Here is a 25,057-nt window from a genome sequence, read left to right on the forward strand (position 1 = left end):
ATCAAGAGTCTCTTTAATTCCTCTTTGCTCTCTGCCATAAGGGTAGTGTCATCTGCATATTTGAAGTTATTGATATTTCTCCTGGCAATCTTGATTCCAGCTTGTGCTTCATCCAGCCTGGCATTTTGCATGATGTACTCTCCATATAAGTTAAATAAGCAGGGTGACAATATATAGCCATGACATACCTCTTTCCCAATTCGGAACTAGTTCATCGTTCCATGTCTGGTTCTACCTGTTGCTTCTTAACCTGCATACAGATTTCTCAGGAGGCAGGTAAGGTGGTCTGGTATTTTCAACTCCTGAAAAATTTTTCACAGTTTGTTGTGATCCGCACAGTCAAAGGCTTCAGCAGAGTCAATGAAGCAGAAGTATATGTTTTCCTAGAATTCTCTTGCTTTTTCTATGATCCAACGGATGTTGGCAATTTGATCTCTGGTTCCTCTACCTTTTCTAAATCTAGCTTGTACATCTGGAAGTTCGTGGTTCACATACTGTTGAAGCCTAGCTTGAAGGATTTTGAGCATTACTTTGCTAGCATGTGAGATGAGTGCAATTATATGGTAGTTTGAGCATTCTTTGGCATTGCCCTTCTTTGAGATTGGAATGAAAACTGACCTTTTACAGTTCCGTGGCCACTGCTGAGTTTTCCAAATTTGCTGGCATATTGAGTGCAGCACTTTAACAGCATCATCTTTTAGGACTTGAAATAGGTCAACTGGAATTCCATCACCTCCACTAGCTTTGTTTGTAGCAATGCTTCCTAAGGCCCACTTGACTTCACATTCCAGGATGTCTGGCTCTAGGTGAGTGCTCACACCATCGTGGTTATCTGGGTCACTAAGATCCTTTTTGTTCAGTTCTTCTGTGTGCTCTTGCCACCTCTTCTTAATATCTTCTGCTTCTGTTAGGTTCATACTGTTTCTATCCTTTATTGTTCCTGTCTTTGCATGAAATGTTACCTTGGTATCTCTAATTTTCTTGAAGAGATCTCTAGTCTTTCCCATTCTATTGTTTCCCTCTATTTCTTTGCCTTGTTCACTTAAAAACACATTCTTATCTCTCCTTGCTATTCTCTGGAACTCTGCATTCAGATGGATATATCTTTCCTTTTCTCCTTTGCCTTCAGCTTCTCTTCTTTTCTCAGCTACCTGTAAGGCCTCAGATTTTGGCTTTTTGCATTTCTTTTTCTTGGGGATGGTTTTGATTACTGCTTCCTGTACAATGTCACAAACCTCCGTCCATAGTTCTTCAGGCACTCTGTCTATCAGACCTAATCCCTTGAATCTATTTATCACTTCCACTGTATAATCGTAAGGGATTTGATTTAGGTCATACTTGAATGGTCCTAGTTGTTTTCCCTGTGTTTTTCAATTTAAGTCTGAATTTGGCAATAAGGAGTTCATGATCTGAGGCACAGTCAGCTCCTGGTCTTGTTTTTGCTGACTGTACAGAGCTTCTCCACCTTTGGCTGCAAAGAGTATAATCAGTCTGATTTTGGTTTGACCATCTGGTGATGTCATGTGTCAGAAGAGGGTGTTTGCTATGACCAGGGCATTCTCTTGGCAAAACTGTTAGCCTTTGCCCTGCTTCATTTTGTACTCCAAGGCCAAACTTGCCTATTACTCCAGGTATCTCTTGACTTCATACTTTTGCATTCCAGTCCCCTATAATGAAGGACATCTTTTTCTTGGTGTTAGTTCTAGAAGGTCTTGTAGGTCATCATAGAACTGTTCAACTTCAGCTTTTTCAGCATTAGTGACTGGGGCACAGACTTGGATTACTATGATATTGAATGGTTTGCCTTGGAAATGAACAGAGATCATTCTGTCGTTTTTGAGATTGCACCCAAGCACTAAATTTTGGACTCTTTTGTTGACTATGAGGGCTACTTAATTTCTTCTAAGGGATTCTGGCCCACAGTAGTAGATGTAATGGTCATTTGAATTAAATTCACCCATTCCGGTCCATTTTAGTTCACTGATTCCTAAAATGTCAGTGTTCACTCTTGCCATCTCCTGCTTGACCACTCCAATTTACCTTGATTCATGGACCTAACATGCCAGGTTCCTATGCAATATTGTTCTTTACAGCATCCGACTTTACTTCCATCACCAGTCATATCCACAACTGGGAGTGTTTTCACTTTGGCTCTGTCTCTTCATTCTTTCTGGAGTTATTTCTCCACTCTTCTCCAGGAGCACATTGGGCACCTACCGACCTGGGGAGTTCATCTTTCCTATCTTTTTGCCTTTTCATGCGGTTCATGGGCTTCTAAAGCAACAACACCGACGTGGTTTGCCTTTCCCTTCTCCAGTGGACTGTTTTGTTAGGACTCTCCACCATGACCCGTCTGTCTTGGGTGGCCCTACACAGCATGGCTCATAGTTTCATTGAGTTAGGCAAAGCTGTGGTCCATGTGATCAGTTTGGTTAGTTTTCTGTGACTGTGGTTTTCATTCTGTCTGCCCTCTGATGGATGAGGATAAGAGGCTTGTGGAACCTTCCTGATGGGAGGGATTGGCTGTGGGGAAAACTGGGTCTTGTTCTGGTGGCAAGGCCATGCTCAGTAAATCTTTAATCCAATTTTCTGCTGATGGATGGGGCTGTGTTCCCTCCTTGTACTTTGGCCCGAGGCCAAACTATGGTAGGGGTAATAGTGGCTATGGCAACCTCCTTCAAAAGGACCTATACCAGCATGCCAGGGCTCCTTGGACTGTTGTAGTCAGTGCCCCTGACCCTGTGGCAGGCCACGGTTGACCCGTGCCTCCTCCAGAGATTCCCAAGCACACACAGATAGGTCTGGCTCAGTCTCTCATAGATGCCCCAGCTGCCCCAGCTGCAGGTGTCTCAGGGCCGGTGCCTCCTCCCGGCCCCTTCCCTGGACTCTGGTGCTTTGCTGGTGATCCTTGGGGCTCCTCCACTTGTGGGCACATCACCCACTCTGCTTCACCTTCACACGGTGTCTCCCCATTTTCTTTTTCTAAAAAAGTCTATTTATTTATTTTTGGCTACGCTGGGTCTTCACTGCTGCCTGGGCTTTCTCTAGTTGCTGAGAGTGGGGGTTACTCTCTGGTTGCAGAGCATGGGCTTCGCACTGTGGGGGCTTCTCTACGGAGCACAGGCTCTAGGGTGTGCAGGCTTCCGGAGTTGTGGCGCACGGGCTTGGTTGCCTTGAGGCCTGTGGGATCATCCTAGACCAAGAACCAAACCCACGTCCCTTGCACTGGCAGGTGGATTCCCAGCCGCTGGACCACTAGAGAAATCCCAAATTTCTCCCTTTTCTAAGGACACCAGTCCTATCGGATATGGGCCACCTGATTTCAGAATGACATCGTAACTAATTACACCTGAGAAGATCTTATTTCCAAATCAGGTCACTCTGAGGGGCTGGAGGTCAGAGTGTCAACAGAGGAATTTGGGGAGGGGACAGGGTTTGGCCCAGGGGTTTCTGGGGTCAGGAAGCCTGGCAGGCCCTGAGTTATAATGGACTGTCAAGAGGAGGTCACTGGTTCTGGGTGGGTTAACACAGGCCGTCCGAGGGCCTGGTCTGTAGGCTGGCTCTGCCCTGGGCTTTCTGAGGGGTGTGGGGCTGGTGTCTGAGTCTCACTTACCGCCCCGACCCCTGGGGCCCTGGCTGAAATGCTGCTCTGTGGGGTCAGGGTGGTGCCAGCCCCTCATCCCTCTGGGGACACCCGGTCTTTCCTGGTGACTCTCCTGGGGTGTCCTCTGTATGGCTGAGAGCTGGGTCTGCCACTCAGGGACAGCGTTGGAGGGCCGCCCACCCCAGGGAGGACGCCCCTGGCTTGTCCTTGTCAGCTCCCTGTCTGGCTCTGCCCTGGGCACAGGGGGTCACAGCTCAGGGGAGCCTGTATCAGCCAGGATGTGCCTCATGGCCTGGCTCCTGGATGCTCAGGTCCATGACTTACTCTGAAGGTGGAGACCTCAGAACTTGAACCACGGACGGCTCTCAGATGGAGCCCAGAGTGCTGCCAGAATGAAGCTCGCCACCCTGGGCGCAGATGGCAGGGCTGGGCTCCCACTAGACCATCACACGTGACCAGAGCCGGGGACAGACCCAGGCACTTTGTTGGCCGTGCCCCGATATCAAGGTCTTTGGTGCCTGGCAGGGCTGGGGCTCGGGGACATGCAGCCCATGGCCAGCCTCTCCCATGTCTCCTCCTCTGAGCCCACCGAGGCACCAGGTGGGATCACTGTCCTGGGCATGGATCTAGCCACTCAGAAGAGCCAGAAACAGCCAGGGCACCAAGCCCATGTGCCGCTCGTGCATCCTGAAGGTCTGCTCAGTGCCCCTGCTCTGCCTCGGGGGCCCCAGGGGTGAAGGAGATGCAGCCCGCCTGCGGGGAGCAGACAAGCCCCTGGGAAGCCGGGTGTCCTGGGTGGGAGGGAACTGGGTTCTGGGCTGGCAGCCCACCCATGGGCAGAAGGGCTGGAGCCAGATGCCCAATCCTCTGGGCCTCATTTCCTCTGCAGAAGCAGAGGAGCGCGTCCCTAAGCACTAGGAGTCCGGCCTCTCTGAGTCTGCCGCCGAGGCCTGGGATGAAGGGAATGTGTTACAGCCTCTACATCTTAGGATCCCAATTCTGCCATTTTCCTGCCTGTGTGTGTGTTTAAAGGAGCAGCACTCTTGCTAGAAACCGTTCATGTGTCAAATTCAATGAGCCTGTCCTGGAGTTGCAGAGGCATGGTGGATCTCATGAAAGGAGCCCTCACCTGGTTGACGTTTGGCCGCACGTGTTAACACTGAGGCCAAACCGTGCATTGAGGCCCGTGTGCTGGTGGCACTGAGTGTGTGACACCCGCCATTGGGCCGGGGTGCTTGTTCTCTGCAGAAGCAGAGAGCCGAGGCGGGGTGGCTGGTGGGTGGGAAGGGTGCCAGCTGCAGAGCCTGCAGGCCTCGCCCTCTGCTGTGGGCCTGGGGTCTCTGGTGCTGTGGTGGGGGCCTGCTGTGGGCATGACCATATAGGGAACCATACAGAGTCCAGACCTTCCTGGGACCCCGGGACGTGTTTCTTACCGTTTGTCTGTTCGTGTTGATGCTTGGTTCATCTCACTGTTGGCAATAAAGTTTCTGATTTCAGAGAAATAGGAGTCTTCCTTCTCATCTAAAAGTGCGTGGTTGTCTGACTCGGAGGTGGGGGAGGAGGCGCTGGTCCCCAGGTGGTTGGTGAGGACCCCCGCATGCTGGCTCACTGTGGGGAGGGGGAAGCATCAGAGGAGGGTGCCCCTCGGCTGCACCCCACCCACTGTGGCACAGCGGGAGGGGACAGGTGGCTGAAGGGGTGCACGTGCAGGGCACTCTTAGGGAACACCCCCTTAGGGAAACCCAAGGGTACAAGGTTCCCCTGAATGAAGATGGCTTGAGCGGTGACTGCAGGCTTTCCCCTAGGGCTAGCTTGTGTGCCCCTTCCTCAGCCCTCCTCTCCCCACCCTGCACCCTGCCCCAATCCATCATCCCCATCCTCCAGGCCCCCCTCCCCATCCCCAGCACCCCATCCTCCAGGCCCCCCTCCCCATCCCCAGCACCCCGCCCATCACCTCATCCTCCAGGACCCCCTCCCCAGCACCCCGCCCATCACCCCATCCTCCAGGCCCCCCTCACCCCTCCCCAGCACCCCACCCTGACCCATCACCCCATCCTCCAGGCCCCCCTCCCCATCCCCAGCACCCCACCCATCACCCCATCCTCCAGGCCCCCCTCCCTGCTCCCTGCTCCCCGCCCCACCCATCACCCCATCCTCCAGGCCCCCCTCCCCATCCCCAGCACCCCGCCCATCACCCCATCCTCCAGGCCCCCCGCGCCCCTCCTCTGCGCTGCCCCCCCACCTGGTGCGTGCTCGTGTTCATGCTTCTTCAGGTGCCTGTCCAGGTTGGTCTGCTGCCCGAAGCAGCGGTTGCACAGGTGGCACTTGAAGGGCTTCTCCTTGTTGTGGATGTTCCGCACGTGCCGCTGGAGGTTGGAGGAGATGCTGAAGGAGCGGTCGCAGTACTTACACCTGGAAGACACGGCGCCTCAGCGGAGATCCTGCCCTCACAGCCTCCCTGAGGCCCCTGGACCACGGTGGAGAGCTGGGATGCAGTCCCAGCCAAGTGTCCCTGGAAGCAGATGTCCCCCCATCCCTGACTCTGGGTGGCTGATGCTGTGGGACTGTGCCCTGAGGTGGTGGAGGGGACTCTCTGGGGCTTGTGCCCCCGGGGTGGGCAGCACCGGGACTCCCTGGTGTCTCCTGGCATCTCCCCCTCTCTGCTGTCCTGTCCCCCGAGCGCAGGGTCCACAGCAGAGGGTGGCGTGCTCCCGGCGGCCTCAAGGGGGCGGCAGAGCACCAGGAAAGATGCTCCCAGCAGGTTTTTCCGGAAAGGAGCCCAGACCCGCTGCCTGCAGCTTTCCTCCCTGGCAGACAGACCCCTCCTCTGGCCTGGTCCCAACTCCTCTTAGTGGGTCCTCAAGCAGACCCATCCCCCTTGGGGACTCAGCCTGCCAGTCCACTAGAGTGGCTAGTGGCTGCAGGGCCGCACCAACCCTCCTTAGTGTCCTTCTCTGCCCCAGGGTGATGGGGGCTCCCAGCCTCGCCCCGTCAGATGGCCTCCTGTCCATGGACCCCTTTGGTGGAGGTGCCCCCAGCCCTGTGCGCTTGGTTTATCTTAGTGCCCTCCTGGGGGCACCTGCTGCCAGGCTGCGTGGCGCACTCGGGAAATGAAAAAAGATGCTCTTTCCTTGGATGCTTCGGTTGTCCGAGTATCATGACACCAAGTTATCAGAGCAAAGCATGAAGTTGCCACAAGGAGCAATCTGAGATGCCGGCGTGTGCAGGGTCCCTATGGGTGTGGGGCTTCTCCCAGGGCAGGGCAGAGGAGGGAGGGGGGATGTCCCCCAGGTTATCACAGGGGAACCAATGGTGAGGGCCCAAGAGACACTGGCAGCAAGAAACAAGAACCAGAGAGGGTGGGGCGTCGGGGACTGAGGACCCACGGCACAGCGCTGCAGACAGGGCCACCTCGTCCCGTCCCAGGGGTCCAGGCCGCCACCACTGGCCAGCCACTCCCACCCGTCCAGGGCGTCCAGCCGGGCCATGGCAGGGGGACTCCGGCTCTGGGTCTCCAGTCGCACATGGTGCGTGTGTCAGTCTGCTCATGCACACGTGTGAGGCTATATGTGCATGCTTACGGGTGCATGTGTGATAGGTGTGCACGTGCTGGTGGGCACGCTCATGTGCTCCTGGTCTCAGAACTTCTCTAGGGATGCCCGTACGCGGCTCAGAGGCACAGGAGCACTGACTTATCCATCCCTGAGCTCAGCTATTTCCCTGTTTTGGGAACCAGGCTCCTGTGGATTGACAAGCAGAGAGGCAAGCATGGCAGAGTGCTAACCGGGCAGGCCCTTGGCAGGCAGAGTCTATGCAGCCAGTGTGGCGGGGCAGGGCTTGGGAGACTAGGTCTGCTCAGAGGGCATGGCTGGGAGGTACGGGGACCTGTCCTGAGGACACAGCCTGGTGGCCGCGCTCCAGCACGGTGTAGTGGTCACGAGCACTCAGCCCTGTGGACGGACACGTGTCTGAGGACACCCCGGGGCCCTGGCCTCTCACCCCAGTGCTGCCCGCCCACTTAGGAGGCGCTCGTCTGACACTTGACATTCAGAAGATGGCCCTACCTGGGGAGTCTGGGCAAGCCCAATGGCCCTGGGTCCCTGAGACAGGACGCTTGACACCCCCAGGCTGGCCACTGGGGCCCGGGGCTGAGCTTTTCCTGCTCAAAGCTGGTGGCAGCTCTCTGTGGTGGGAGGGTGAGAGCCCCCAAATTACCACCCCCTACTCGTGGGTGGCTTCTCCCTACCTGTAGGGCTTCAGTGGTGGCTCAGATGGTAAAGAATCTGCCTGCAACGTGGGAGACCTAGGTTTGATCCCTGGGTTGGGAATATCCTCTGGCGGAGGAAATGGTAACTCACTCCAGTATTCTTGCCTGGAGAATCCCCACAGACAGAGGAGCTTGGTGGGCTACAGTCCATGTGATCACAAAGAGTCGGACACAACTGAGTGACTAACACTTTCACCCAGGAGATAATACTTATGGGACGGGCCCTGCTTGGAGGAGCCCAGACTGCTCCCCTGATGCGATTCTCGGGCTTCATTTACTCAGTCCCGAGGCTTCCAGATGCTGCCTGAGGCCAGACTCATGCTGGCTGCCTCCACAGCAGATGGGCTAAGAGCTGCCCATGATCCACGCACTAGTTCCCCGAGCTCCTTCAAGCCACCCCTTTGGCCCTGGGGCTGGCCTGCTGGGCCAGCTGAGCTGCCACCAGGCCCCCGGGAGCCCCTAGGACGTAGGGCCTTGGTCCTCCCACAGTCGTGTAATGTTCAGCAGCCTCGACTTGGACCCCTGTCCCAGTTGCCGGCACCAGGAGGGTGGCTGTCTTGTCCTTCTCAGCTGGGGTGACAGAGCAGTGGGACTGGGGCTTCAACCCTCTCCCCTCTGGGCTGAGCAGAGATGCTCAGGTGTGCTCTGATCCAGTGATCCCCTCTCAATAGTCCAGGAAGGAGGACTTTTACATCCCTGCCTGCACCATCTTGCTCCTCAACTCTGCCCCCAACACACCCTCAAGCCCACAGAAACCTTCACCGCCCAGTGCTGCCAGGCTCGCCTGTAGGGCAAGTGCAAGGCCAAGCTGGCCCCAGCCCACCCAACAGCCTTCCCATAGGCTGCATGGGGTGCTTGCCTCGGTCTACACGGATGTCTGCACACTCAGCCTTCCTTTCCTGTATCTTTGGAAAAGTAGGGACCCTCGCTGAGCCCCAGCAGTGGCTGTGCAGTATCTCTGAGCAGTGGGACAGCTGAGTGAGAAATAGGACTGGATGAGGAGCTCAGTTGCGGGCCTGAGCACCGTCACTCCCCAACCTCTGCTGGTGGGAGGGGCCGGGAGAGCAGCCACACATTCAGTTTGGTCACAGGGTTCTGAATCTGACCCTCTCCTGGTTCTAATCTAAATAAATGGCCCAGAGAAGTGCATCTGAAATTTAGGGGACTGGTGAGCCCAGGGCTGCGAGGGAGCAGGGCTCTCGGAGCAGCTGGAATTTGCGTTGTAAATAAGCTGACAAGTGGCTAGTGAAATTTATGGCCGTGCTGTATAAAATAGCACACCATCGCACTCCAACAGGAATGGGAGAGCGGAGACCGGCCAGCCGAGGCAGCGGGCAGCCAGGGGACCTTGCTGTGACCGCGTCTGCCCCCGCCCCGGGGAAGCCAGTGGTGTTGAAGATGCAGCACCGGGCGGGGAGAGTGAAATGGCCCCTGGTGGGGCGGTGGCTGTGTCCACTCTGGAACCTAGTGGGGCCGTACCAGCCACCAGAGAGAGATAGGCTTTAGGTAACTGTAAAAACCGGGAAAGGAAAGATAGCAGAGATTTTTGTAACCCTGTGCTGTGTGCTTAGTCGCTCAGTCCTGTCCGATTATCTGCGACCCAATGGACTGTGGCCCGCCAGGCTCCTCTGTCCATGGGGATTCTCCAGGCAAGAACACTGGAGTGGGTTGCCGTGTCCTCCTCCAGGGAATCTTCCCAACCCAGGGATGGAACCCAGGTCTCCCGCATTACAGGTGGATTCTTTACCGTCTGAGCCACCAGGGAAGCCCAAGAATACTGGAGTGGGTAGCCTATCCCTTCTCCAGCAGATCTTCCTGACCCAGGAATCGAACGAACCAGCGTCTCCTGCATTGCAGGCAAATTCTTTACCAGCTGAGCTACCAGGGAAGCCCTTTGTAACCCAGGCTTAACAATAAAATGAACAAAGAACAGACATGTATGGGCCACCTGGAGCCCTGATGGGAATGGTAACAGGACCTTGCTGGGCACGTGGACTCAGCACAGTTAGCAGGATGGGGAGCCACAGAGGAAACGATCTGCAGATGGGGGGAGGTGAGCATCCTTAGAGCCGGAGTCCCAGGTCCCGCCAGGAGCCACAGTCAGCCCACGTGCATCCAGAACACGTGCATCAAGACCCCCGACCCACCTCTGGGCAGCGCCGGAGGGACCCCTGGACAGGCTGCCGGGACAGAGGAAGCAGCCACCCTCCTTCCCACATCTCAACAAGCCCTATGTTCTGGAGCTTGAAAAAACATCATCAACTGCCCCTCATCTCCCAGCCTCACTCAGAGATCTCTAAACTAGGACACCGGCCCAGCCGGGCAGAGGTTTGTCACACTAAGGGGTCGTGCCCACTGTGTGTCACACTAAGGGGTCTGTCTTTCTCTTGCTTGTGGGGGCACCCACCCACCAGCTGGGCCTCCGTGGGCACACACACAGTGCACACATATGGGGTACAGACAGGCGGTGGCGGTTTTCATTGGCGTCACTGGGGTGACTTGGGCTGTGCCAGCACTGGCCTTCTGTGGATGAACTTGCACTTTCTTTCCTCCAACTGAAGCCCCTCCAATTCCCAAAGTGAGGCCAGATGCCCCAGTGATGTCACAAGACAGGCCCACACCCCAAACTCCTCATTGTGGGGCTGCCTTGAGCTAGATACAGTCAGGATTTGCAATGCCAACTTTCAAAGCAATTACTGTTACTCGTGTCGAAACTCACAGATTGAAAGAGCAAAAGAAATCAATGATAATTAAATCCTTCTATAAACATGGACCTGAACCCCCAGGGGCTCTTATATGCAACCCTGTCCAGAAGTTGGTTCTCCTTACAGAAACACACAGGGCTCCTTGTCCAGGAGAGAAGCAAGCCGAGCCCTCCTTTGTTAAGTTGTAAGTCACTTTTGGAGGGTAACAGGGAAGGAGGCTGTGTGCTGGGGGCCAGCTGAGGGCACTGAGCAGATGACTGGTAAGCGATGTAAGCTGACGCTTACCCGGCTGGGACAGGGCCTGGGGGCTATGATGCCTGCAGGAGCCCCTGTAGCTGCCCTGCGCAGGGATGGGGATACACCCTCACTCTCCTGGACCCATGGGTCACTCCCAGCTGTGTGCCCGGACGACAGGAACCTGACGCTGCCCACTTAAAATGATGCCAGACCCCTTGCTCCCGACGGCCGCTGTCCACCAGACAGCATAGGATGTCATCCTGGCATTGGGACCAGCATCCCCCAATTTGTCTCAAGGTCTCCCTTCCCTGGGACTCCCGGCCCCACCCCCACCGGGTGGGTTCCCCAAAAGCCAGGATGTTACCCTCAGCTCTTTTCTTGGCCGACAAATGCCCTAGGCACCAAGAGAAAAGGCCAGAATGGTCAGCAAGTGTGGCTGTGAGCTTGGACCCTGGCAAGTCAGGGGCGTCTCTGAGCCTGAGGCTCCAAGTCTTTGAAACAGGGAGATGCCCCCACCAGTTGTGAACGTGAAATGTAGAGGCTCTCACAGCCCCCATGCGCTTGCGACCACATTCTGCAGGGAGGGGACTAGGCACCAAGGAGCGAGGTGGGGGCAGACAGGGCTCCCGTCTAGGGTGGTCGGGGCACCTAGGTGAATCCTCAGGATGCCCCCAGCTTGGGTAGGATCCAAGTTTGCACGGGGCTCCTTCTCTGAGACCAGCCCATCCTGCCTTAGGGGCTCACCCTGGTCCCCTGCCCGGGCTGAGGTCAGCAATGGCCAGCGGCTGTGGGGAGGTGGGTGGAGGTGGGCTGGGTGGTGGTGACGCTGAAGCTCCCTCTCCACACAGACCACCCCTGGGCCTGGCTTCGCTCTCCAGTTGACACCCCAGTGGCAGGAGGAAGGGCTGCTCCCAGACACGCTCTGGGGTCAGTGTGCGGGAACCTTCCAGAAGCCTGATCTTTACAACATCCCCAGGTGCGTGAGGGCTGAGCGGCCAGGATGGAGTGACCCAGTGACCTGGAGCAAGGTCAAGCATTGCTTCCACCTGCTGCCCATCCTGTGGCAGGGGAAGGGGAGGTCCGCCAGGAGCCTGCCTCCCGCACCCCGACTGGGCGGGCTCCTACCTGTACGGCTGCTCCCCGGTGTGCGTCCTCAGGTGTCTCGTGAGGTTTGCTGACCGGGGGAAGATCTTGCCACAGTACCTGGGGGCAGGCAGTGGGGGAGGGGTCCATCAGGCAGGCGCTTTGCCATAGAGGTGGGCACCCAGGTGTTTTCTGGTGCTGTTTCTCCCACACCTGGGGGCAGGTGACCCACTGCACACCCTGGATTTCAGTTTCTCCTCGGCCTCAGGGCCCAGCTGAGTGTCACAGAGAGGCTGGACACACACCACTGGGCAGCTGGCGCTGGCCCACACTGGCCCGCTCAGGGCCGTGCCCCTGCCCGAGGCAGTTTCTCAGCCCCCAGCCTAGCCTGGGCCGAGCTGGAAAGCACCGGCTGCACAGGCCTGTGCAGCTGGGGACCGGCCATCTCTCCTTAGTGCTGAGCTTCCCACCACCCCCAGAGCCGGGGTTAAACACGGACCAGCAGCCTTAGCTTCCGGCTTGGAAATTCCAACCTGCTGGCCAAGGCTGCATTTTCTTGTGCTCACTGGAGCACAGCTTGGTGTGGATATTTTCAGGGAATGACCTCAAGGGGACAGTGGCCCACCGGCTACCATGCGGACCCTGGCTGAGACTGAGCTTTTTCCTGGAAGTGCAGGTTCATGGGCCCTTGTGGCGCCTGTGGCCGCCTCACTGAAACTGCCTCAGGGGCTCACCGCATCTCACCTGCACGTGTATCGCTCCTTGCCCTTCCTGAGAATGGGGTCTGAGAGCGTTGGGGGCGGGGACCGGAAGTTGAAGGGGTGGTGTGGGAGGGGCTGCAGGGAGCTGCCAGAGTCCACCTTCATGGCCGCGAAGCTCTCCAGCTTCTCCGTCATGGTCTCAATGGCTGACATCTGTTGGCAGGAGAGTGAGAGAGGCTGTGGGGCTCCACTGCACCCCCAGTCCTGACGCGCCTGGACCCACCCCACACCTGGGTATCCTGGGTGACTGAGCATGGATCATGGACAAGCAGGGTATCATTGGAACCAGCGGTCTCCTTCTTCTTGGCCACTGGGCTGGGTTCTTTCACTTCCTGCAGCCAGCCCTGCTCTGGTCCTTGTTTGGAACCCCGTCACAGTCCAGGGTCCAGTCTGGGGGAGCTGCAGCTGACCATCACCTGCCAGCCCCTGGGTGATGCGGGTCACTGACACTTGTGATCACAAAGCACCTTACTTTGAAACCAGCCAGCAAGCCCTGCTGGCTCAATCCCTGGCTAGCACTCCTTATGCCTAATTTGGGATGAAGACAGAATTATACCCTTTTTTGTTCGTTTTTTTGAGTGGTCAAAAAATTTAGTTAGTGTTGGTCGCTCAGTCTTGTCTAACTCTGCAAACTCATGGACCACAGCCTGCCAGGCTCCCCTGTCCATGGGATTTTCCAGGCAAGACTACTGGAGTGGGTTGTCATTTCCTTCTCCAGGGGATCTTCCCAACCCAAGGATTGAACCCAGATATCCTACATTACAAGCAGATTCTTGACTGAGCTACCAGAGAAGCCCAAAAAATTAAGATAGCTATCTGAATCTCAAATTAAAAAATGGCTCACAAACCTGAAGCACCACCACCACCTAGTGGCAGCAAACCATAACTACAGGCAAAGTGCTAAAAAGAAATTCAACAGCTTAAGACTACACCCAACCGTGGAACGCCGAAGCCAACATGACGTGCGACACAAGACGGGGTGACATGGACCGGAGGGGCTGCCTGTCTGCTCGTTGGAGATGCCAAGGGCTTGCCTGGGGAGCAGAAGGGAGCTGCTTTCTCCTGGCCTTGCTCATTTCCATCTGGTGGGCAGGGTTCTGACTAGAATCCTGTGCCTGCCTTGGGGCTGGGGGACAAAAGTAGGCAGGGGGCTGCGCAGGCCTTAGCAGCATTTCTCCTCTCCACCTGAGACTGCCTGCTGCAAGTCAGGCCCTGTGGGAGGCTGGGATGAGGCTGAGAAAGGAAGAGTTTTCATTGTGTCTGGAATCCCTCAGGGTTTAGGCTGGGGAACAACTGAATGGTTATGATAAGACACCAGAAAGGGGTTAACAAACAGAAGATGGGGTCCATCCTATGGCTGAGGCCTCCCTTGATGCTGGGCTGCCACCTAGACCCTGGCCAGCTCTGCATAGTTGCAGGATTTGGGCCTCACCGTCCCTATGGGATGGGCATGCTCCCTTGTCAGACGCATGCTGCTTCCAGCTGTGGACGGCCTGCCTGTCTCCACTGATGGACAGATGGACACTGCCTGGCCCCTCAGATGCTGTCCAGTCTCTCACTGGCACATCCATGGCCTAGATGATGGGATCTAGGCACACAGACTGCTGCCCATCTGCCAGTGGGTCTCAGTTTTAGCTGCAGCCTTGGGAGGTTCTGGGACTACTGCCCTAGACTCCCCGGGACCCCAGAGGTGGTGAGGAGCAGTGGCCTGACAGGACTGCCTCTCCCTGCTCCACCAGGGGCTGCACACCTGCATGTCGGGCCTCAGAAATGAGAGGCAGCTGACCATAGCATGTTGGTGTCTTTGTGCATTGTGACCCCCGCCCCCCACCCCAAGACTTTACAGTGGCTGGAAGCTGCCCTGTCCCAGTGATGGCCTCACCTCAGACCATTTCATCAGGGGACTTACTAGTCACCTCTCCCACCCCCACCCCCGGAACTGGGCTCAGGGGTAGGCAGCAGGGGTAGCTGGTTGGGGGAGTGGGCAGCAGAGACAATGGGCAGCCAGCCCCCTGCCAGGCCCCTCTTCCTCAGGCCTGGGAGGCTCCGGCCCGCCCGGCCTACTTTGCCTGATCAGATATTCCCGGCCAAGCTCCCCCACAAACACAAACACAGGATGTGCCTGGCTGGCTTGCCTGCTTTTTCCAGCAGGGCCTGAGGAAACCAGGGGAAGTTCTTAACCAAACTCCGAGGCCCCCATGAGACAATGGGAGGCAGTAAGTTTAGCTGTGAACCCAGGCGGGGTGCAGGTTCCACAAACCAAGGGTTTGTCCCAGGCGGGAAACGCGGAGGGAGAGAACAATGCCCGGGTCTGGAGTCTGGGTCCAGGCTGGCCCACAACTCAGTCCCGAGTCCTCCGGCTGGGGCAGGGGAGGCCCGTGGGTCTGGGGCCGGGGCCGGGCTCCAAGTGGTGAGAACAGGGGCACAGAAGTGCCTGCAGGCTTGGCGGGGTCTGTGGCTACTCCCCAGACTTGGGGGTTCTTTTTCCCAGACTCCTGATTCTGGTCTTGACAGGTGGCCTCGCCACCCTCTGCATCCCCCGGGGAGGGCAGTCTGTCTGTCCGCGACCCCCTGGGATCCCCTGAGCTCGATGCCAGTCCCTCTGCTGCTGTCCTGCTCCCTGCCTCTGCCCCCTGTACTGCCCCTCCTCTGCTGACCTTTTCTCTTAAGTGCCCTCATGTCCCTTGTACCAGAGAGGCTGCTGGCGTCCACACCTCCCTGGGTCTCTCCTATTCATTCTCCCTATGGTCCAAATGTTTGGATATGCTCCATCAGAGCTGCAGCCCACTGCTGCAGGGGGGACGTTCACTACCCCTCCCAGCCGTGGGTCGAGGGGGGCACCCATGGCCAGTGTCCCTGGCTGCTTCCTAGGGCGCCCCCACCAAGGACCACCCTCCTGCCTCACCTGTCTGGCCCTGTCTCATCTTCCCCAGCCTCACAGGGATGGGTGGGTGTGCAGAGATGGGAAGCAGAGACCTGCCTGGGGCTTGTGGCTGGGCCTGGATGGACCTCACGCTCCCACTGGCCTTACCTGGGGGTGGAAGAGCAACGGGGATGGCCTCAGGTACTTTTCCTTAAGGGCTCCCACCGGGTCGGTCACCTTCCGCTTCTCCACCCTGCTGGACAGCAACACAGAGGGTTACGGACCCCACTGAGCGGCCCAGCACTGGGCGGGGAGGGGCCGTGGTCCCTGCCCCTCCTGCCACCTGTGCCCCATCAGTCACAAGGTGGGGGCCTCACCTCGAGCCCAACTTCCACGGGCCCTGTGACCACATCTCACCTGATGTCGTAGGACGGTCTGTGACCCGGCTGTGCACTTGCCTGTATGAGCACATGCTCCCCACACCACACCCAGGTCTGGACCCCTTCGAGTCTCCCCAGTGTCCCCCCAACCACCCAGCTGCCAGCACCCATGCATGTGATGAACGCCTGATGCCGGAGCTAGGACTCTTCCTAAGGGTCCCGTGTGTGGCAGCCTCTGCCCACTGACCCATTTGCCCAGCGAGGGCTCAGCCCTGTTGGGGTCCCTGGGCTCCCCAACAGCGGAACATGGGGCACACAGGGGCTGCCGCCTACACTCAACTTCCCTGTTCTGCCGAGCCCTTGGCACAGGTGCTGTGTCCAACTGGGTGGGTGTGTGAGCTACCAGGGTCCATCCGGGCAGGGCTGTGTGAGTGATCAGCAGGTCTCTGTCCTGGGGAGGTCTCAGGGCCTCCCCACAGCAGCCAGGCAGTGTCTACCTAAAACCTCAAGACCGCTGCTGGAGACAACAATTCCAGAATGTTCCCCAAATGCCAGTACAACTGCCAGTCACAGCAAGTGGAAGAGGAGGCTGTCCCTCCTCCCCTGACCTCCTCCTCTCACCATTTCCAAACGATGCCCGCCTCAGTGCCCCCCATGGGAGTCCAGATTTACACAAGGTGACTTGGGGAGTCCTACCACCTCCCTGCAGGCAGACACAGCTGCAGGGACCGCCGCCTTGTCTGTAAAGGGCCACACTCCGACCCCTGTAGGGCTCAGCTCTGCCCCTAGGTGACCTCAGGGCCTTAGCAGAGGCCCCGTTCAAAGCTGGGCTGGGTCGGTCTTTTAATAAGGGCCCCGGGGTGGGTGGTGTGGGCGAAGAGGAAGGGGTCTCACAGTGGGTGAGGGGGTATTGAAGATCGTCTTCTGCCTTCTCCTGCCCTCTGTGACTCATGCAGCCCAGCAGGCTGGCTCCAAGAAGCCCCTTCCAGCTGACCCCTGACCCCCAGAAGACATGCACCCTGCCAAGGTACACGGCTTTTGTCATCACAGTGTCCCTGGCCCTGTCACAGAGCCAGCAGCACGTGGAGGTGAGAAGGGCTGGAGGGTCGGGGGGGAGTCAGTCTGGCGGTGTTGGGGTTCCTCCAACCTGGGGAAAGGAGGGTTATGGGTATGTGTCCATGGTCACACCCGGGGGGGCCTGTGGGGACACTGGGGAGTTTGGCTGGAGTCACCCCAGGACCATCCAGGAGCTTGGAGGACCTTGTCCCCTAGCCCTTGGCCAGTGTTTACACAGGCAGTGACTGTCACCCACACCTTCACTTGGAGGTAACCTTCTCGACACCACAAGTGATCATCTTGACTGGGCTCGGGGCAGTGGGGAGAGGTTACCCCATATCTCGGGCATTTTTCTGGTGTCTGTGTGTGAAGTTGGGGACCAGGCAGCCCCTCCATCAGCAGCTGTACCCTAAATCCAGAGGGCAAGAGCCTGGTACAAGCCAGGTCTCAGAGAAGTTCGGGCAGGAGGGGAGGGTCCGGGGGCCCTGCGGCCAATTCCTGCTTCCAGGCCTGACTGGCTGCCCCGCCAACTTCCAGAAAAAGGCCCAAAGCCCTGAACCAGGCCTGCAGTGGGGAGGGGAGGGGCAGAGGAGGGCTGGGGGCTGGGAGGGGAGCTGGGACAGGGTGGACGAGGAGGCCGAAGGGAAACAATTAACCCAGAGCCTCTTGAAGGCCTGCTGGCTCCAACTCGGGAGGCTTGACCAGGAGCCTTGCTCGCTAGGTCTCCTGTCCCACCCCTTCCTCTGCGTGAGGGCTGCTTGCCCTGGTGGGGTCTCCTCCCTCGAACCCCAGCTATATCCTGTCCCCCATACTGAGTCCCACGGATTCAACTGAAATTGGCAGGTGCCCCCTGGGCCTTTGACGGGCATGTTCACCCCAGAAAGCCTGTGAGCCGCTGTCAGTGGTGACGGGCCTCTGGTCACTTTCTCACACCATCTGTGGATGGTGTGTTCTTAAAGAAACACCCAAGGGACCATTTTTCAGGTTTCCTGTGATGACAGCGCCAAGACCTGGCAGGAAATGGAACCAGCTGCAGACACAGGCCAGCCAGGGCCCTGGGTGAGCGCGGCTGGGGGGACTTGGGTGGGTGTGGAAGGCAGAGCAGGAGGCTGGTCCGTGCTCCCTCCTCCCCATCGCTGGCAGCCCTGCCACCACTCTTCCCGCTGCACCTTGGCAGGGGTGACCTCACCTGCACGCCCATCCCAGGCCCTGCCTGGGCCCTGTGCTTCACACGAGCCCTCAAAGTGGCCATGCGCTCCCTGAATTCCCACGTAGACACACTCACCTGTGTGCACACGGGCCCCTCCCACACAGAGCCATGGGCCTGTAATAGTGGCTGAAGCACCACACGTGCCCCTCCCAGCCCCGCCCAGGGACACAGCTCCCTCCTGAGGGCTCAGCCCTCCCAGCACCCCGGGACACGTGCAATGGGGGCCAAAACCCCCTGATCAAAGCCTACTCAGAAACTGGGGAGGGGGAATCAGTTGGCCCCTCACCAGAAGGTCTATCAGAGGGCTGGAACGCTGATGTTTTGCCAACCTTCCAGAGCTTTCATCTTTCTCCCTCCTCCTCCTCCCTCTGGGGAGAAGTGGCTCCTCCTCTGATCGCCCCTAGGCCAACAGGAACCCCAGCTGCGGCTCCGGAGAGGGGTGGGGCCCATGTAGGGGCCACAGGGCAGTCACAGGGAAGCAGAAATGCTTGAGCAGACCTAACAGCCAGGCGTGTCATGGGAGGCAGAGTAGGTTCAGAGAGGGAGGCTGGAGACACCAGCAGGTGGGCCTCTGGGGTGGAGTCTGAGGGCAGGCTGGGGTTGGGGTTCAAGGGAGGGCAGCGGCTCTCCCAGTGGCATCTGCGAAAGGGAGCCAAGTGTGCCCAGAAGACCCTGCCAGGCACCCACCCTAGGAAAGTGCCGAGCCGGGCCTGGACTTCAAAGCAGCACAGACCCCTCCCTGCCCAGAGCTGAAGCACCTCCTGAAGCTGCAAAGACAGAGGGACGAAGCTTGGGGGAGCAGGGGAGGTGGTCCCCAGGGAGAGCACGTGAGGGCGGGGCATGTGAATACCTGTAGATGGGGTCCATGAAGAAGGGCGATGGCTTGGCATAGTGCAGGGGTGGCTGCTGGGGCAGCTGGGCTGGGCACGCCTTGGGCAGCCCCTCGCTGGGCCCCAGCCTGCGCTCGCCGTACACGTGGTTCTTGCGGGGCTCCCGTGCCCCTCCGTTCTGGCTGGCCCGCGCTCGGCTGCCAATGCTCAGGTCCAGCGGCTGCTCCTCGCCAGACGCCGGGGCTGGGGGCACCTTGGGCGCCAGCAGGATGGGCTTGGCCTCTTTGGGTTTGGTGGTGAGGTCAAAGGGGGACTCGGCACTGGGGCCGCTGGCCTTGAGGGCGTCCCGGGGCGACTTTGGCTCGGCCTTGACCAGCAGGTTGTGGGTGAGGGCACGGTCCGTGAAGGGGTACAGGGAGTGGGGGAGGTGGGGCAGGAACTGGAAGGGGAACACGGAGTGGTAGGGCAGCGCGCCCAGCTTCTTCTCCGGCACGCCCATGAAGCCGGGCCCGAAGTACTTCTCGGCGATGGACGCGATGGCCTTGATGGAGTCGCCTGCCGCGCCCGCCGCTGTCAGCAGCTGCTCCTGGGGCGGTGGGAAGAAGTGCTGCGAGTAGAAGACGGGAACCTCGCCCACAGTGTTCGGGGCGCCCGGGGGCACCGTGCTGCCCCCGAACTCGGGCTTGCCCTCGGCCGCCTTGCCCTTGTCCTTGGTCTTGTCGCGGTCACTGTCCACGTCGCTGTCTAGGTCGGAGCCTGTGCCCGTGGTCGTGTCCAGGTCGGTCCCGGTCGTGGTGTTGATGTCCTCGAAGTCGCTGCCGTCTGACAGGTCACTGCCCCGGGGCTTGAGTTTGGTGGCATACGCCTCCTCCAGGTGGCCCTCCAGCTTCTCCTCGGGCCCCGCGGCCGCTGCGGTGCCCTGGCTACTGTTGCCGACAGCGGAGACGAGGGGCAGGGCCGGGTTCCCCAGGGGGCTGGGGAGCTTGGCATCCTGCGTGTGGTTCAGGGGGCTCTTGAGCAGCGGCGTGGGAGGTAGCAGAGGTGGCCGGGGATACAGGGATGGAGGGAAGATGCCCGGGAAGCCGGGCGTGAGCGTGGGGAAGCTGGGGGGTGCCGTGGAGAAGGGCAGGCTCCCAGGGTGCGGCCTGGAGGGGAAGTACTCGCCAAAGCCCAGGCCGGCGTGGTTGAGACCGGGGGGAGGCTTGGCCTTGTCCATCAAGGGGCTGGGGGTCAGGGGCAGGCCGGGCGCGAAGATGCCTCCCGGCGGGTAATGGTTCTTGCCCTCGCAGAAGCGTCGGTGCTTGTTGAGGGACGAGGTAGTGCTGAACATCTGCCCGCAGTCCTTGCACTTGATCTGCGTGCGGCAGTCCGCGTGCATGCGCTTGTGGCGGCACAGGTTGGAGAACTGCGTGTACGACTTGTGGCAGACCTCACCTGGGGGCAGCAGGGCAGAGACAGCGGTGTGAGGGGAGGCGACGGGGACCCGCACTGCCTGGAGCTGGGGCACCGGGGGTCTGGCTGAGTGCCTGGAGTGGCGTGCGCCTGGATGTGTGTGCGTGTGTGTGAGTGCATGTGTGCACGTGTGTGTGCACACGTGCGTCACTGGGTATGACTACCTGCATGTGTGCTCAGGTGTATGCATGCATGTAGGTATGCCCACAGGTCTATGGGCACGTGCGCTTGTGTACATAAGTGTGTCATGCATGAGTGTGTATGTTCACAAACATTCGTTGCACTATAACTGTGTCATCACATGTACTTGCAAACACATGTGTACATATACATATCTATGCACATGCACCCTTCCCTGGGATTGGTCTCTAGTGACCAAGATGGGTTGGCGACCATGTTCCTGTTCCTCCCCTGGGGTCCCTGGGTGGCCTGGGTAGATCTCTACCCACTTCGGCCTTCACTGGAGAATGGGCCCTGCTGCTCTGTGTTTTCCTGACCCCATGAGTTTGTCAGGTGGGACCGAGGTCTTCAAAGTTGCTCCCAGAGATGGGCAAAGACACGGCATACCATCTTGTGTGCAGCTGCACCTGCCCATCCAGACTCCCCACCGGGTCTCCCTACCATGCCAGCCACGCTGTTTCAGCAGAAGGGAGTAAAACAACACCCCTTGGGCTAGGCCGCCCACTTCCTAAGGTTTAAAATGCTCTCAGCTTCCCCCCTTGTTCTGCCTCCGGCCCTGTGAGCTGCTCCCAGGACAGGGAGGCCTCAGGAGCGACCAGCCCCTTGGGGTTCTTAATCCCCAGGCCGGGGAGCAGAGCTCCTGGCTGTGACATCAGAGTCTGGGGGTGGCTAGAAGATGGAGATGGGAGGGGAGCCCCTGAGGGGGCTGGTTCCACATCTGAGAAAAGTGAGACCTCCCCAGACTGGGATGGAGAGGCCGCTCCAGCTCTGTGCGTAACAGGAGAGGGTGGCGGCCAGAGCCGAGCGGCAGGCCCCGCAGGCCCTGGCGACCCAGTCTCACCATTTTCCCAATGGTGAGCTGAGTGTCGGACAACCGCCAGTTTTTCTTTCTCTTCTTGTTTTCCTAACCAGCAACAGAGGAACACACACACACACACACACACACACACACACACACACACACACACACACACACTGTCTCTCTCTCTGCAGGACGATTTGCTTCCTAAATGCAGCCCCCGTGGAAACAATGATTTCAGCGTGTTTCTTGCTCTCCACACACTCTCGCCGCCTGATGTCATGCGAATCTCGCTGGGAGCGCTGGCCCCGAGCTGATCGTGCTCTTTAATCACAATATCTATTTATATTAACGGCTCTGCCTTCCTGGCTGTCTGGCTTGGCGGGACGTTTTCAAGGCTGAGGGGGAAGAGCACTGCCTCGTTTAATCAAATCTGCCCTTTTTGGGAGGAGGCTGGTGCAGAAGGGCCGCTGCTCCTTGGGAAGGTCTATAAATATCCTCAGGCCGCCTGCCGACCCTCGGGGGAAGAGAGGCCACTCCCTGGCTCAGGGCTCCTGGCCAGACCAGTGACACCTTGCTATGTTCCCAGCCCTTGAAGAGGCTCAGTGACGCCCTCTGTCCCCCATAGTGGGGCTCCGTGGCACCTCATCAGTGGCTTCTGCCATCCTGAGCTTGGAAATGGCACCCTTCCAGGGCAACTCCTGGTGTGTGTGGTGGGGGTGGCTCGGGGACCAGTGGCCATGCCTGGGCGAAGGGAGCCTGGGACCCTTGCTTCCCATCCACCCAGTCACATGAGAAAGGGATCCTGATGAAATGCTGGGGCTACAGAAAGGCCTCTGGGAGACTGACGTCCCTGGAGAGGTGGGTCCCTGGTCCTATGATGGCTAACAGAGCTGGCGAAGGGAGCTGGCTTCCTGCAGGGGCTGGGAAAGGCCAAGCAGTCGACCACGAGCTGGACGCGGGACCAGCGCCTGGCGGAGTGTACCCATGCCCGCGGGATGCAGAGGGACCCTGGCCACTGCCTGCGCTGGTCAGCAGTTTCTTTTCCTGTAGAGTATGCATGTGGATTGTGTGTGTGTGCACATGCACACACACACACATACTCACTCTCAAGAAGTGCATTTTCCCTGACTAAGGGAGTGGGTGACCCAGGTGGGATGGGGGCTCAGTCACCTCTAGCAAGACAGCTGGAAGCCTAGACTCGGAGCAGTGGGCAGGAAGGGAGCACAGCCCCAGCTACTCAACAAAGGCCTGACCAGCCAGCGAGTATGGCCTCTTTGGGGGAGCAGTCCAGTCCTGTGAGACCCCCACATTGGTGAAACCACTGAGACCCAAGTCCTCAAGTTCCCAGAGTTAGCTCCTCCCACCCCAAACATTGATGTGCTGGGACCAGAGAGGTCCCAGGCCACCCAGCCTGGGGTCAGGCCCCTGGAGCTGCAGCGGGGCCTCGAAAGCCTGGTCACTTCACACTGCCAAGACTGTTTCCTTCTCTGTTACTTCCCTTCGGTTGGACACAGCGTGGTCCCTGCTCCATCAGGTTTTGTAAGGGTGCTGCAAACTCATGTGTGTGAAATGACAGCTCAGCACAACCTCGTGTGGACAATGACTCAGCACAGTCTTATGTGAATGACCCTTAGTGTGATGCTGATGTGAAGGATGAGTCGGGACAATCTCGTGCGAATGCTGACTCAGCAGAATACTGGTGTGACCCATGAGTCAGGACAACACTGGTGAGTTAAGCTGGCTGATAAGTCAGCTCTGTGTTGGTGTGAACAGTGACTCAGCACAATCTCAAGTGAGATGACTTGGTGCAATGCTAGACAGAAGAACCTTCAGTATCTCCTGAACTCTGAGAAGTAGGGTCATGCTCCTGCATTGGCCCACTAGATTCCCAGGACCTAACTCTGTGACCTCTGACTCCTCTCCTATTACTTCCCTCCCCAGAACTTGGGTTACCCATAGACCACCCCACGTCCCAGCACACGGGCCAGATGACACCTACTTGGGCACCTGGAGAGCCTCCTGACCCTGCAGCCCTCCTGCCACCCTGGTGATGGCTTAGCTTCCGTCTCCTCCACTGGCAGGTCAGGCATGTGGACAGGGGTCCAGTTATTCATGCCTGGCCCCTGCCACCCAGGTTAGCACGGGGATGCAGCCTGGGGTCCCCAAAGGCTGCAGGTGGGTGGGAAGCACTGATATTATCACACCTGCTGGAGCTCTGGGCAGCCCGTGTGTGTGGGGAAGGGGAGGTGGGGAGGGAAAAGGTAAGTTGCTGGCTTCTCTGCAGGACCACAGGGATCTTCACTACCCACTGCCCACCTCCAGCCACTGGATGAGTGAGCCACAGGGAGGACCCAAGGGGCGCAGGAGGGGAAAGTGAGGCCAGAGCAAGATGGATCCCAGAATGAGAGGGTGCGAGGGAGCAGGGTAATGATAAAGTGGCACCAGGAGGCAGCCACCCCTGGGCAGAGGGATTGGCAGCTGCCACAAGTGTTTTCTGGACAGATGGGGTCCCACGAGCAGGGAAGAGCCTGAGGACTTCACCCCTTGGCTGACCCCCAAGCATTGCCCACCCTGGGCACGCGGGAGGGAGCTGGGTGGGGGCCAGGCGGGGGCCGGGCAGTGACCACTCACTCACATATAAAAGGTTTGACGGTGCTGTGGATGTGCTTGTGCTGCTTGAGGCCCGAGGAGGTGGCGAAGGTCTTCCCGCAGTCCGGGCAGGCGTGGGCCCGGGCGCCCACGTGCTGGGAGCGGATGTGCCGCTGTAGGTTGCTGGGGTCCGTGAACACCTGGGGACACAGACGCTGGTGCGTCACATTCTGTCGGTTGCTCCCTGTGGACCCCGGGTCAGGTCATGGGACGGGGGTCTCACTGGGCGCTCTGCCCACCGCCCTGAGCCTGGCCGGACAGGTCTCTGCTGGGGCAGTGACCCGCTGGATGGCCTTAGGTGGGCTGTCAGGCCTCCCTGGACTCTGGTTCTTCAATAATAATTCCCGACAGAACTGTGGCCCTGAGGGTACTCCAGACAGGAGCTCAGAAGCTTTCTTAAGGTCCGGGTCTTTGACCCAGGAGTCTGTCCTGCCATATAGGTGGGAACCTGAGAGGACCTGGGTCTGGCCCCCCTCTGCTTCCCCGCTGTGCAACCCTGCACACTTCCTGTCTTCCTCTCGAATGGCTCGGGGCCCGTGGCTCCCACATGTGCTCTGCATCTTGGCATGGGCGGGGCCAGCGGGGCGAGCCCGTTTACCTTCACGCAGTTTTCACATTCGAAGCGCTTGCCGCTGTCGTGGGACATCTGGTGGCGGATGAGGTTGGACTTCCAGTTGAAGGCCTTGGGACACTGGTCACACTTGTACTCTCGCTCTTCCGTGTGGACGACCATGTGCTGCTCCAAGCTGCACACGGGAGACCAGGATCACCAGGGGCCCGGAGGGTAGGGCCTCATCCCCGCCCCTCAGAGCCCCTGCCACCTCCTGCTCCGAGAGCAGAGAGAGGCCTGGCAGCCAGTCTGTCTGCCTCCTGCCTGGACAGGGCAACTGGGTGGACCAGCAGACACGGCCTTCCCACGTCAGATGGCGGGGGGAAGCCAGGGCATGGATGGAGTTCGGGCCCTCACCCAAGACCACC

The 25,057-nt window shown here is 58.7% G+C and overlaps 1 protein-coding gene across 4 annotated transcripts in view; it reads right to left on the bottom strand.

Moving 5' to 3' along the window:
- The window catches only part of PRDM16 (PR/SET domain 16), a 411,934-nt gene that overhangs the window by 10,031 nt on the left and 376,846 nt on the right, over positions 1–25,057 (bottom strand). For 3 of the 4 annotated variants that reach the window (XM_024976785.2, XM_015475185.3, XM_024976787.2), the window contains 8 exons: positions 24,678–24,825; positions 24,066–24,219; positions 19,017–20,430; positions 15,689–15,776; positions 12,641–12,810; positions 11,939–12,016; positions 5,847–6,016; positions 5,038–5,212 (listed from right to left, as the gene is read on the bottom strand). In XM_024976785.2, coding sequence (XP_024832553.1) covers positions 5,038–5,212; positions 5,847–6,016; positions 11,939–12,016; positions 12,641–12,810; positions 15,689–15,776; positions 19,017–20,430; positions 24,066–24,219; positions 24,678–24,825 — 2,397 coding nt within the window. The remainder of the gene's footprint in view (positions 1–5,037; positions 5,213–5,846; positions 6,017–11,938; positions 12,017–12,640; positions 12,811–15,688; positions 15,777–19,016; positions 20,431–24,065; positions 24,220–24,677; positions 24,826–25,057) is intronic. The other variant, XM_024976786.2, reaches the window with a different exon arrangement.

The sequence above is a fragment of the Bos taurus genome, chromosome 16, assembly GCF_002263795.3.
Source record: "Bos taurus isolate L1 Dominette 01449 registration number 42190680 breed Hereford chromosome 16, ARS-UCD2.0, whole genome shotgun sequence".
In the NCBI taxonomy this organism is placed as follows: Eukaryota; Metazoa; Chordata; class Mammalia; order Artiodactyla; family Bovidae; genus Bos; species Bos taurus.